The sequence below is a fragment of the Oncorhynchus gorbuscha genome, linkage group LG14 (genome assembly GCF_021184085.1).
Source record: "Oncorhynchus gorbuscha isolate QuinsamMale2020 ecotype Even-year linkage group LG14, OgorEven_v1.0, whole genome shotgun sequence".
NCBI classification, from domain to species: domain Eukaryota; kingdom Metazoa; phylum Chordata; class Actinopteri; order Salmoniformes; family Salmonidae; genus Oncorhynchus; species Oncorhynchus gorbuscha.
In genome coordinates this window covers 75,298,338-75,310,693 of record NC_060186.1, presented here as the reverse complement: position 1 = coordinate 75,310,693, position 12,356 = coordinate 75,298,338, and the positions used below count along the sequence as shown (strand labels likewise).

The window sequence follows — 12,356 nt, the reverse complement described above, 5'->3', positions numbered from 1 at the left end:
TAGTCACTGTCAGATTGCTGTCCTCTAGGTGGGTGTCCCTAGTCACTGTCAGATTGTTGTCCTCCAGGTGGGTGTCCCAAATCACTGTCAGATTGCTGTCCTCCAGGTGGGTGTCCCTAGTCACTGTCAGATTGCTGTCCTCCAGGTGGGTGTCCCTAGTCACTGTCAGATTGCTGTCCTCCAGGTGGGTGTCCCTAGTCACTGTCAGATTGCTGTCCTCTAGGTGGGTGTCCCTAGTCACTGTCAGATTGCTGTCCTCTAGGTGGGTGTCCCTAGTCACTGTCAGATTGCTGTCCTCTAGGTGGGTGTCCCTAGTCACTGTCAGATTGCTGTCCTCTAGGTGGGTGTCCCTAGTCACTGTCAGATTGCTGTCCTCTAGGTGGGTGTCCCTAGTCACTGTCAGATTGCTGTCCTCCAGGTGGGTGTCTCTTTGTTCTCTGTAACACTCCTGGCACATAGGCAGTGTTTGAAATGTAATTCATGTAATGTAATTCACAGGAGAGTAATTAATGTAATGTAATTAGCAGGATAGTAATTAATGTAATGTAATTAGCAGGAGAGGTCATGTTGATGTGATCCAGAAACGGAACAGTCGTGATGGGTTAGCTATTGTAGCCCAGAGATCCATAAGCAATATGAGTCACCTTAGGTGGGTGTCCCTGGTCACCTCAAATCACTGTCAGATTGCTGTCCCTTAGGTGGGTGTCCCTGGTCACCTCAAATCACTGCCAGATCACTATCCCTTAGGTGGGTGTCCCTGGTCACCTCAAATCACTGTCAGATTGCTGTCCTCTAGGTGGGTGTCCCTAGTCACTGTCAGATTGTTGTCCTCTAGGTGGGTGTCCCTGGTCACCTCAAATCACTGTCAGATTGCTGTCCTCTAGGTGGGTGTCCCTGGTCACCTCAAATCACTGTCAGATTGCTGTCCTCTAGGTGGGTGTCCCTAGTCACTGTCAGATTGTTGTCCTCTAGGTGGGTGTCCCAAATCACTGTCAGATTGCTGTCCTCTAGGTGGGTGTCCCTAGTCACTGTCAGATTGTTGTCCTCTAGGTGAGTGTCCCTAGTCACTGTCAGATTGCTGTACTCTAGGTGGGTGTCCATGGTCACTCAGTCAGATCGGTGTCCCTGGTCACCTCGGATCACTGTCCCCTGGGAGGGTGTCCCTGGTCACCTCGGATCACTGTCCGCTAGGTGGGTGTCCCTAGTCACTCAGATCACTGTCCCCTATGTGGGTGTCCATGGTCACTCAGTCAGATGGGTGTCCCTAGTCACTCAGATCACTGTCCCCTAGGTGGGTGTCCTGGTGGTCTGGTGCCCATCCCCGAAGCAGTTGTAATATAAAGGTTGTGTTAACAAAAGACAACTCCATTGTGTCCTCCTCCCAGAGCGCTAAGAACCTTGGCGTGATCCTGGACAACAAACTGTCGTTCTCAACTAACATCAAGGTGGTGGCCCGTTCCTGTAGGTTCATGCTCTACAACATCCGCAGAGTACGACCCTGCCTCACACAGGAAGGCGGCGCAGGTCCTAATCCAGGCACTTGTCATCTCCCGTCTGGATTACTGCAACTCGCTGTTGGCTGGGCTCCCTGCCTGTGCCATTAAACCCCTACAACTCATCCAGAACGCCGCAGCCCGTCTAGTGTTCAACCTTCCCAAGTTCTCTCACGTCACCCCGCTCCACCGCTCTCTCCACTGGCTTCCAGTTGAAGCTCGCATCCGCTACAAGACCATGGTGCTTGCCTACGGAGCTGTGAGGGGAACGGCACCTCAGTACCTCCAGGCTCTGATCAGGCCCTACACCCAAATAAGGGCACTGCGTTCATCCACCTCTGGCCTGCTCGCCTCCCTACCACTGAGGAAGTACAGTTCCCGCTCAGCTCAGTCAAAACTGTTCGCTGCTCTGGCTCCCCAATGGTGGAACAAACTCCCTCACGACGCCAGGACAGCGGAGTCAATCACCACCTTCCGGAGACACTTGAAACCCCACCTCTTTAAGGAATACCTAGGATAGGATAAAGTAATCCTTCTCACCCCCTCCCCCCTTAAAATATTTAGATGCACTATTGTAAAGTGGTTGTTCCACTGGATGTCATAAGGTGAATGCACCAATTTGTAAGTCGCTCTGGATAAGAGCGTCTGCTAAATGACTTAAATGTAAAATGTAAAAAAAAGCATTCAGAGGATCTCATGATACTTTTCAATTGGGATTATTTCACTGATCAGATCAAAGGTACACAAGCAGCACACAATACAGTATCAAGGTCAACACCGATCCATTCACAATACAGTAGCAAGGTCAACACCGATCCATTCACAATACAGTAGCAAGGTCAACACCGATCCATTCACAATACAGTAGCAAGGTCAACACCGATCCATTCACAATACAGTAGCAAGGTCAACACCGATCCATTCACAATACAGTAGCAAGGTCAACACCGATCCATTCACAATACAGTATCAAGGTCAACACCGATCCATTCACAATACAGTAGCAAGGTCAACACCGATCCATTCACAATACAGTAGCAAGGTCAACACCGATCCATTCACAATACAGTAGCAAGGTCAACACCGATCCATTCACAATACAGTAGCAAGGTCAACACCGATCCATTCACAATACAGTAGCAAGGTCAACACCGATCCATTCACAATACAGTAGCAAGGTCAACACCGATCCATTCACAATACAGTATCAAGGTCAACACCGATCCATTCACAATACAGTAGCAAGGTCAACACCGATCCATTCACAATACAGTAGCAAGGTCAACACCGATCCATTCACAATACAGTAGCAAGGTCAACACCGATCCATTCACAATACAGTAGCAAGGTCAACACCGATCCATTCACAATTACAAGTCTTCATCACCAGACCTTCTGACGAACAAAGGCACATTAGCTTATATAGGAAACATTTGACATGAAGAGGTGTGTGATGGTGCAACAGTATACAGCATTACTCATCCTCATAGATATATCTATGACCACTAGTTACTGTGTTTGAGCAAACACACTTCCATTGCTATCCCTACAGTACAGTTGCAGCAATGTGTGGTATATTCAATATGTACATCGCGCTTTCCCAAACTCAGTTCTGCCCCGAGTGCACGTTTTGTTATTTGTTGTGGGTTTAATACCATATGGGCCTCATTTGCTAAACATATCTGATGTACAAAAAGTTATTTTAGATAAAAGGGTCTGCTGCTGAATGTTCAAATACGTATATATATATATATTCTCTATTCCACACCACATCATGTCATCTTGCTGTTGATGGCCGGGTTCTGTCCGCACCAGTACAGCTTATCCTCCCCTCTCTTCTTCCTCCACCGACACATCAACAGCATCTTAAAGGTCTTCCGAAAGGTCTCATTACACAACGCGTAACACATGGGGTTGATGGTGCTGTTGACATAGCAGAGCCAGTAGCCCAGGTGCCAGAGAGACACAGGGATGCAGTCAGAACAGAAGGTGGAGATGAGCACCATGATATTGTACGGCGTCCATGTTAGGATGAAGGCCAGGAGGATGGCACTGAGGGTCTGGGCAGCTTTCTTCTCCTTGATGAGGACCATCCTCTTCCTCTTGGTGATCTGGCTCTTCAGGGAGGGGTCCATGGGCTTGGGGGTGGTGGTGGTGGTGGTGGTGGTGGTGGTGGTGGTGGTGGTGGGGGATGATGGAGAGGAGTTCTGGTGGTGGTTCTGACCTACCTGGTCAGATTCAGAGGGACGTGGAGGAGCTGTTTTGAGGTCTGTGTTGTTGGTGATTTTGTCATTCTGAGGAGGGCTGCTGGTATCCTTCGAGACCAATTTGAACTTGTAAGATATTCCCTTCTTGCTGAGTTTTTTCAGCGGTGGAGTGGCGGTCTGGAAATACTCGCCTTCTTCGTTATCACCGTAATCGGCGGCCGTCTGTCCTTTCTCTGTCTGACTTTGAACTTGACCTTTGATTGTCCCCTGAGAGGTTGCCGTGGAAACAGGATGGCGAGTCTCCTCGGACGAGGTGTAGCTGTTAAAGGAGGTGATCTGGTCAGCATGGGCCCAGGCCAGCTCGTCCGACCGGGTCGTGGTCTTGGTGACGTTGCTCTGGTTGGACGAGGACCATGAGGCCTGGTTCCTCCTGTCCCTCCTGTCATTACTGGAGCCAAAACAGGACTGTAACAGAACTGTTTTCTGGGGTTTATTAACAGTCTCTGGGTGACCAGATGTGGTGAGACCCTGCAGCTCAGCCAGGTCCTTGGTGCGTTTCTCTGTCTCCTTGTAGATCCTACTGTAGAGGAGGGTCATGATGGAGACGGGGATGTAGAACGCTGCGATGGCCGTGCCGAACGTGATCACCGGCTCGGAGAAGAACTGGATCTGGCACTGGTCTGCCGGGACCGTCCTCTCTCCCGCAAAGTACTGCCAGCACAGGATAGGCGGTGCCCAGAGGACAAACGACACCAACCACGCTAAGCCAATCATAATAGCCGCTCTCTTCGGCGTCCTCTTGGCTCTATAGGTCAGCGGCCTTGTGATGGAGAAGTACCTGTCGAAACTGATGACTAACAAGTTCATAACGGAGGCATTGCTGGCCACATAATCCAGGGCTAACCAGAGGTCACAGGCTAGGTTCCCTAAGGACCAATAGCCCATTAGAATGTATGAGGTGTATAAGTTCATGGACAGGGCTCCTATTATGAGGTCAGCGAAGGCTAAGCTGAGAAGGTAGTAGTTGTTGACTGTCTTTAGTTGACTGTTGACCTTGAACGACAGCATCACCAGAACATTGCCTACGACTGTTATAAGGCTGACGATGGCCGATATGGTCGCTATGGTGATGACCTCCCATAGGTCGTGTGGGACAGGCTGAATGTCTGATATGTTGCCATCAAATGTTGAGTTTTGGATCTGGAGGTCCTCAACATCCATTTTGTTGGTTTAGTGGTTGTCTCGCTATGTTACAGTGAGGAGATAGGTATGGAATTGTCTCTCTGTGGCTCCATTATTATTTACTGTGGGCTCCCCTGAAAGAAAAGAAAATACAAGGATAAGACACACTATATACTGTATATGTCAGTGTATCTTTCAAAATCAGTTTTCTGTTTGGTTTTAAGTATTTAAACATTCATTTTGTCGTTCATGTTTTTCATACCTTGGAGTCATACAACTATTAATTATTTGTCAGGCGGAACCAATGACGCAGCCTGTCGAACGTTGCCTTTTTTCGGGGGATGATATTACATGTAACACCAATAGCTTTGTATTGGCGTTACACTCTAAGCAGTACAACGTTCATTTGATACCGATGGAGGGAAGACCGAACAGGGGCCGGCAAACTAGCTGGAAGAGAGGTGGAAGTGGAGGTGGAGGGGGAGCTGTAGCTGGAGCGAGGGGTGGAGGGGGAGCTGTAGCTGGAGCGAGGGGTGGAGGGGGAGCTGTAGCTGGAGCGAGGGGTGGAGGGGGAGCTGGAGCGAGGGGTGGAGGGGGAGCTGGAGCGAGGGGTGGAGGGGGAGCTGGAGCGAGGGATGGAGGGGGAGCTGGCGGGGGAAGTGATAGCGGGACCTCGGGTGGTGAACACAGGGCCCGGGGAAGAGGACGATATGGAACTGGAAGGGGAAAAAGGGATCATTATCGAGGCCGTGGCCGCGGCTATCAACCTACCCCATTTGGAAGGGTGAGGAGCTGATTAAAGTTCTGTATAGCACGCTGAAATAGCTGTTGTTGCAATAACGATAATCAGTTTATTAGCTAACTTAGTTAGCCGTCATGTTAAACATCTCCGGAAAGTCTTTGAACAAAAATGTGCTAGCTTTCGAAACGTTTTTCAATTTCAAGCGAAAGACGCATCATTGGAAGTAGTGGTGGGGAGTCGACTCCAAAATAATCGATTCCTCCTTGCCTGTCGACTCCCATTTCTGGGTGTCAAGAGATTCAGTATTTTTGCAACGGAGGAAATACAAACGCAACAATTTCTATAATCCCAATGCCACCATGGGGCACTCTAAACAATGTTGACATCAGCAAATCGCTCGCCCACACAACGTCATACACGCGGTTGTGAGACCGGTTGGAAATTTTGCTAAATTTTCGAAAATGTTGTTGGCATGGCTTCTGGTAGATAAATTAAAACATTCAATTATCTGGCAACAGCTCTGGTGGACATTCCTGCAGCCAGCATGTCAATTGCACACTCCCTCAATTGCACGCTCCCTGTGTTATTGTGTTGTGTGACACAATGGTACTTTTTAGTGGCCTTTTTTTGTCCCCAGCACAAGGTGCACCTCTGTAATGATGCTGTTTAATCATCTTCTTGATATGCCACACCTGTCAGGTGGATTATCTTGGCAAATGAGAAATGCTCACTAACAGGAATGTAAAATAATTTTGGTACAACATTTGAGAGAAATAAGCTTTTTGTGTGTATGGAACATTTCTGGGATCTTTTATTTCTGCTCATGAAACATGGGACCAACACTTTACATGTTGCGTTCATATTTTTGTTCAGTGTATTTTCCGTAGTCTACTTCGGGATCACGAACTCTCGCAACTTTCACAGCAATGAAAGAGCATGGGAGAGAGAGAGAGAGAGATATGGGGGGGGCATAGGTCGGCATGTAGGCCACCAGGCCGACCGTCAGAATGGTGCATCGGTAATCAAAAGATGTAGCCTATAGGCTTTCGCAATGCTGTATTTCGTAATTTCTTGGCTTGCAATGTTTACTAAAGTAGGGACTATCAATGAGTAGGCTGAACTATTCTACACGCAACAGACCAAACACACACCAGCATGTTTCACAGTGAAGGGAAAAATGAGTAGGCAAATGAGAGAGAGTATCGGGGTAGGCATAGAGACAGTCAGAACCATGCGCATAGGTTATATCTTGGTAATCTGTATCTAGTATTGCCTCGTAAATTCCCCAAAAGTATAATAAAGTATGATTTGGGCTATCAATGAGTATAACTAAGCTATTCTTCATAGTGCCAGTGAATTGAAGTTGGACATCGCCAAATGCATCCGTTTACTTAGGCCTAAATGTGCAATAAATGATTGTCTATAGCTTATTTAATGAAACCCTGGCTTGCTGTTGATGTCCTAGGTCAGGGCTCTCCAACCCTGTTCCTGGAGAGCTAGCTTCCTGTAGGGTTTCACTCCAACCAAAGTTGTAACTAACCTGATTCATGTTATCAACCAGCTAATTATGGAATCAGATGCACATCTATTTGTAGAATCAGATGCACTAGATTAGGGTTGGAGTGAAAACCTACAGGATGGTATCTCTCCAGGAACAGGGTTGGAGTGAAAACCTACAGGATGGTATCTCTCCAGGAACAGGGTTGGAGTGAAAACCTACAGGATGGTATCTCTCTAGGAACAGGGTTGGAGTGAAAACCTACAGGATGGTATCTCTCTAGGAACAGGGTTGGAGTGAAAACCTACAGGATGGTATCTCTCTAGGAACAGGGTTGGAGTGAAAACCTACAGGATGGTATCTCTCCAGGAACAGGGTTGGAGATAAAACCTACAGGATGGCATCTCTCCAGGAACAGGGTTGGAGTGAAAACCTACAGGATGGTATCTCTCTAGGAACAGGGTTGGAGTGAAAACCTACAGGATGGTATCTCTCTAGGAACAGGGTTGGAGTGAAAACCTACAGGATGGTATCTCTCTAGGAACAGGGTTGGAGTGAAAACCTACAGGATGGTATCTCCAGGAACAGGGTTGGAGTGAAAACCTACAGGATGGTATCTCTCCAGGAACAGGGTTGGAGTGAAAACCTACAGGATGGTATCTCTCCAGGAACAGGGTATGAGAGCGCTGTCCTAGGCAATAGATCGCAAAGCAGCATCCCCGCGAAACCTTTTGAAAATGGCAAGTTCACTTTCTCATCCGTAAACACAGTTGAGTGTAAATACGGTTCAGCAGCTGAAATCAGCAGGATGTGGGGCATTGTTATCAGGAAGGACGTCTACCAGGGATGGATCGCTAAAATAATGATTAGGATCACACTTCATCAATTTAAATATTACGTGGGAGACCTATACATTTGGCAGTCAAGCACAGTGTACCCCAGGCTTCTGTAATACGTTAATTCAATTTGAAATACATGTATAATTACACAAGGCAGTTTGGGAAAAACGAATCCTGTGTGAATGGTCCCTCGGAATAACGCGCATGCTTGGATAATAATGACAAAACCAACGTCTCTAGTAATACCCGTCTGTATGGGTCTATAACATGGCAGAGAATAGGCTGAAGGACCATTTATGCTTGATCTGAAAATGTGGTCGGAGGTGCCGTACGGATGGTGTGACGCAACCGCGGAGCCTCCGAAGTCATGCAGAGGACAGATTGAGCTGTGTACCACATTGCCAAGCGCAGGGAGGGCTCCGTATAGCTCCACATTGACATGTGCTTTGAATTCTAAATAAATCACTGACAGTGTCACCAGCAAAGAAGAAGAGACTTGCTTGGGCCATACTGACCAGTGGGCACCAGTCTCTAAGGTGCAGGGTAGAGTGCTGGGTGGGAGCCGGCTAGAACAGTCACTGAGGCTAGTGCTGACTGTTTAACAGTCTGATGGCCTGGAGATAGAAGCTGTTTTTCAGTGTCAGCTTTGAGGCACCTGTACTGTCTCAACCTTCTATAATCTAGATGGTAGTGGGGTGAACAGGCCTTGGCTCTGGTGGCTGAGGTCCTTGATGATCTTCTAGATGGTAGTGGGGGTGAACAGGCCTTGGCTCTGGTGGCTGAGGTCCTTGATGATCTTCTAGATGGTAGTGGGGTGAACAGGCCTTGGCTCTGGTGGCTGAGGTCCTTGATGATCTTCTAGATGGTAGTGGGGTGAACAGGCCTTGGCTCTGGTGGCTGAGGTCCTTGATGATCTTCTAGATGGTAGTGGGGTGAACAGGCCTTGGCTCTGGTGGCTGAGGTCCTTGATGATCTTGTCCTTCCTGTGACACCGGGTGCTGTAGATATCCTGGAAAGCAGGCAGTTTGCCTGGTGTTGTGGTCAATGTTGTTGGTGTTGCTATGCACAGTGCCTCGCATGCCAAATGGCCAGTGACTGAGTGTCACTTCTCACCTCGGCAGGGATGTAAATATGTTGATTTGTTTTTGGGGGGATCAACACATTTAATCAATGCCAATGTCCTCATTCAACATAATTTTCACACATGGAAAAAGTTGGAGATGACCTTCAACTGTAAACTTGAGAGAACTCAAAAAAGTACTATAGATGTGCACCTGTCAATCATTTACATATGTTGTGTTCCTTTTGATTTCTTTGAAATCGATGTGTCTTTCTCTGTCCTACTGACTCTTCTGTTGATACTGCAGGGCCAGGATGAAGGGAACAGGATGGATGAGGATGAGGATGATGGGATGGAGGTTTTCACCAAGAGGAAATTGGAGTCTAACTGGGATCGTTATAAGGAGTCAGAGAAGGAGGAGCCTAGTGATGATACGCCCACACAGAGAGGGACTGACTACCACGTCCTCCTCGAATCAGCAGGTAAGAAATACATGAGGTTTTCCTTGGAAATGGCCTAGCCAGTGTGGTTCTGACAACATATTCAGCTCTGTGCTGACTGACAGTCATCCAGAATATTCTTGCTTGTGTTGCTGGTCTTTGATGTCAGTCTGCCTGTCACTTAGGTTAGTTAGTCTTATAACATGTGACAGTTTCAGAAGACGCGCCTCTGTCTTTATGTGGCCCAGGCAGAACAGAATAAACGTGGCAGACACTTAGCTAGACATTGTGTTGGGAAGGCAGACGGAGGAATATCATATTCCTCAGTGACGGCACTAGATTCATGCTTGGAGAATGAGAAGCAGGTCTACTACTTAACATTGGTCATTGCTCTCCAATTCTAAATCCTGTGAATATCTAGAGAAGCAGTCTTTCACTGACACAGCATAGCCTAGATATTCTAGCCTAGATATTCTAGCCTAGCTCAACTCCCTGACATAGTAGAAGTGGCACAAGGCAGGCGCATAACATTAAATATGGATCCCTTTTATTTTGGGTTGAAAAAGTGTGTATATATAATCTGTTGGCATATTCAAGAAAGGACTAAAGAAAACAACTTAAGTGCCTCTTTTAAAGCGACATCATTTGCACTTTCTACTCAGACAAAACCCTAATACACCCCATCTCACTTTTCACTTTCTACTCAGACAAAACCCTAATACACCCCATCTCACTTTTCACTTTCTACTCAGACAAAACCCTAATACACCCCATCTCACTTTTCACTTTCTACTCAGACAAAACCCTAATACACCCCATCTCACTTTTCACTTTCTACTCAGACAAAACCCTAATACACCCCATCTCACTTTTCACTTTCTACTCAGACAAAACCCTAATACACCCCATCTCACTTTTCACTTTCTACTCAGACAAAACCCTAATACACCCCATCTCACTTTTCACTTTCTACTCAGACAAATGGTGAGTTATGTAGTAGCACTGGTTTCCTCAGCTCTCCCTTGTTTAACTGTTTTATTCTCATTTTCATGAAGTTCCTGTCCTCAGAGTCCGCAGGATGATCGATATTAATCAGGGTTATTTGTGTCGTCTGTTTCTGAGGAGTAACGATGTGTAGAATTGCAGGAGCAAGAAGACAGCCTTTAACATTTTCAATTTTCCTCTCTCTCTTTCTGCCTTTCTCCCCTTCCCCCCTCTCTCTTCCTGCCCTCCCTCTGCTGCTCTCCCCTTCGCTCCCTCTTCTGCTCTCCCTTTCTCGCCCCCTCCTTCTCCCTCTGCCACTCTCCCCTTCTCTCCCTGCCCTCCCTCTTTTCCCTCTATGTAACAGATGTCAGAGGGTTACTGTGGTGATGTGTTGACCTGGTGGCTCCTCTCTGAGGGTTACTGTGGTGATGTGTTGACCTGGTGGCTCCTCTCTCCTCTCTGAGGGTTACTGTGGTGATGTGTTGACCTGGTGGCTCCTCTCTGAGGGTTACTGTGGTGATGTGGACCAGTCCACTGACCAGATTAGGTGGCCAGTCCACTACCAGATTAGTCTAGGTGAAGGGTTACTGTGGTGATGTGTTGACCTGGTGGCTCCAGTCACTACTAGATTACTGTGGTGATGTGTTGACAAGGTGGGAGAGGAACAGGCCACTACCAGATTAGTCTGAGGGTTACTGTCTAGGTGATGAGAGAGGACCAGTCCACTGATTAGTCTGGTGGCTCCCACTACCAGATCTAGCTGAGGGTTACTGATTAGTGATGTGTTGACCTGGTGGCTCCTCTCTGAGGGTTACTGTGGTGATGTGTTGACCTGGTGGCTCCTCTCTCCTCTCTGAGGGTTACTGTGGTGATGTGTTGACTACCAGATTAGTCTAGGTGAAGGAGAGAGAGGACCAGTCCACTACTAGATTAGTCTAGGTACAAGAGAGAGAGAGGACCAGTCCACTACCAGATTAGTCTAGGTGAAGGAGAGAGAGGACCAGTCCACTACCAGATTAGTCTAGGTACAAGAGAGAGAGAGGACCAGTCCACTACCAGATTAGTCTAGGTGAAGGAGAGGGAGAGGACCAGTCCACTACCAGATTAGTCTAGGTAAAGGAGAGAGGACAGTCCACTACCAGATTAGTCTAGGTACCAGTCCACTACCAGATTAGTCTAGGTAAAGGAGAGGGAGAGGACCAGTCCACTACCAGATTAGTCTAGGTAAAGGAGAGAGAGAGAGACCAGTCCACTACCAGATTAGTCTAGGTAAAGGAGAGAGAGGACCAGTCCACTACCAGATTAGTCTAGGTAAAGGAGGAGAGGACAGTCCACTACTAGATTAGAGGTAAAGAGAGGACCAGTCCATTACTAGATTAGTCTAGGTAAGGGAGAGAGAGAGAGGACCAGGCCACTACCAGATTAGTCTAGGTACAAGAGGGAGAAGACCAGGCCACTACCAGATTAGTCTAGCTAAAGGAGAGAGAGAGACAGTCCACTACTAGATTAGTCTAGGTAAAGGAGAGAGAGGACCAGTCCACTACCAGATTAGTCTAGGTAAAGGAGAGAGAGAGGACCAGTCCACTACCAGATTAGTCTAGGTAAAGGAGAGGGAGAGGACCAGTCCACTACCAGATTAGTCTAGGTAAAGGAGAGAGAGACCAGTCCACTACCAGATTAGTCTAGGTAAAGGAGAGCGAGAGGACCAGTCCACTACCAGATTAGTCTAGGTAAAGGAGAGGGAGAGGACCAGTCCACTCCCAGATTAGTCTAGGTAAAGGAGAGGGAGAGGACCAGTCCACTCCCAGATTAGTCTATGTAAAGGAGAGGGAGAGGACCAGTCCACTCCCAGATTAGTCTAGGTAAAGGAGAGGGAGAGGACCAGTCCACTCCCAGATTAGTCTAGGTAAA

The 12,356-nt window shown here is 47.6% G+C and overlaps 2 protein-coding genes across 3 annotated transcripts in view; one reads left to right on the top strand and one right to left on the bottom strand.

Moving 5' to 3' along the window:
- Window positions 1-2,730: 2,730 nt before the first annotated feature.
- On the bottom strand, window positions 2,731-4,783 carry chrm5b (cholinergic receptor, muscarinic 5b). Of its 2 annotated transcripts, XM_046298986.1 has the most exons (2): window positions 3,724-4,783; window positions 2,731-3,642 (listed from the first exon to the last, which is right to left on the bottom strand). In XM_046298986.1, exons 1-2 carry the CDS (start codon window positions 4,766-4,768, stop codon window positions 3,266-3,268), a joined length of 1,422 nt encoding a protein of 473 aa, XP_046154942.1. In that variant the 5' UTR covers window positions 4,769-4,783; the 3' UTR covers window positions 2,731-3,265. The 2 variants fall into 2 exon arrangements, with proteins under 2 accessions (XP_046154942.1, XP_046154941.1); XM_046298985.1 differs by having other exon boundaries at window positions 2,731-4,783.
- Window positions 4,784-5,522: 739 nt separating this feature from the next.
- aven (apoptosis, caspase activation inhibitor) overlaps window positions 5,523-12,356 on the top strand; it is a gene marked incomplete at its 5' end in the record, with an annotated part of 50,918 nt that continues 44,084 nt past the window's right edge. Inside the window, 2 exons of the mRNA XM_046299200.1 lie at window positions 5,523-5,666; window positions 9,329-9,503. Coding sequence (XP_046155156.1) covers window positions 5,523-5,666; window positions 9,329-9,503 — 319 coding nt within the window. The remainder of the gene's footprint in view (window positions 5,667-9,328; window positions 9,504-12,356) is intronic.

What these genes read in the sequence shown, in the direction of transcription:
- chrm5b (XM_046298985.1), bottom strand. Translation starts at nt 4,768, where the DNA reads ATGCTGTCGTTCAAGGTCAACAGTCAACTAAAGACAGTCAACAACTAC.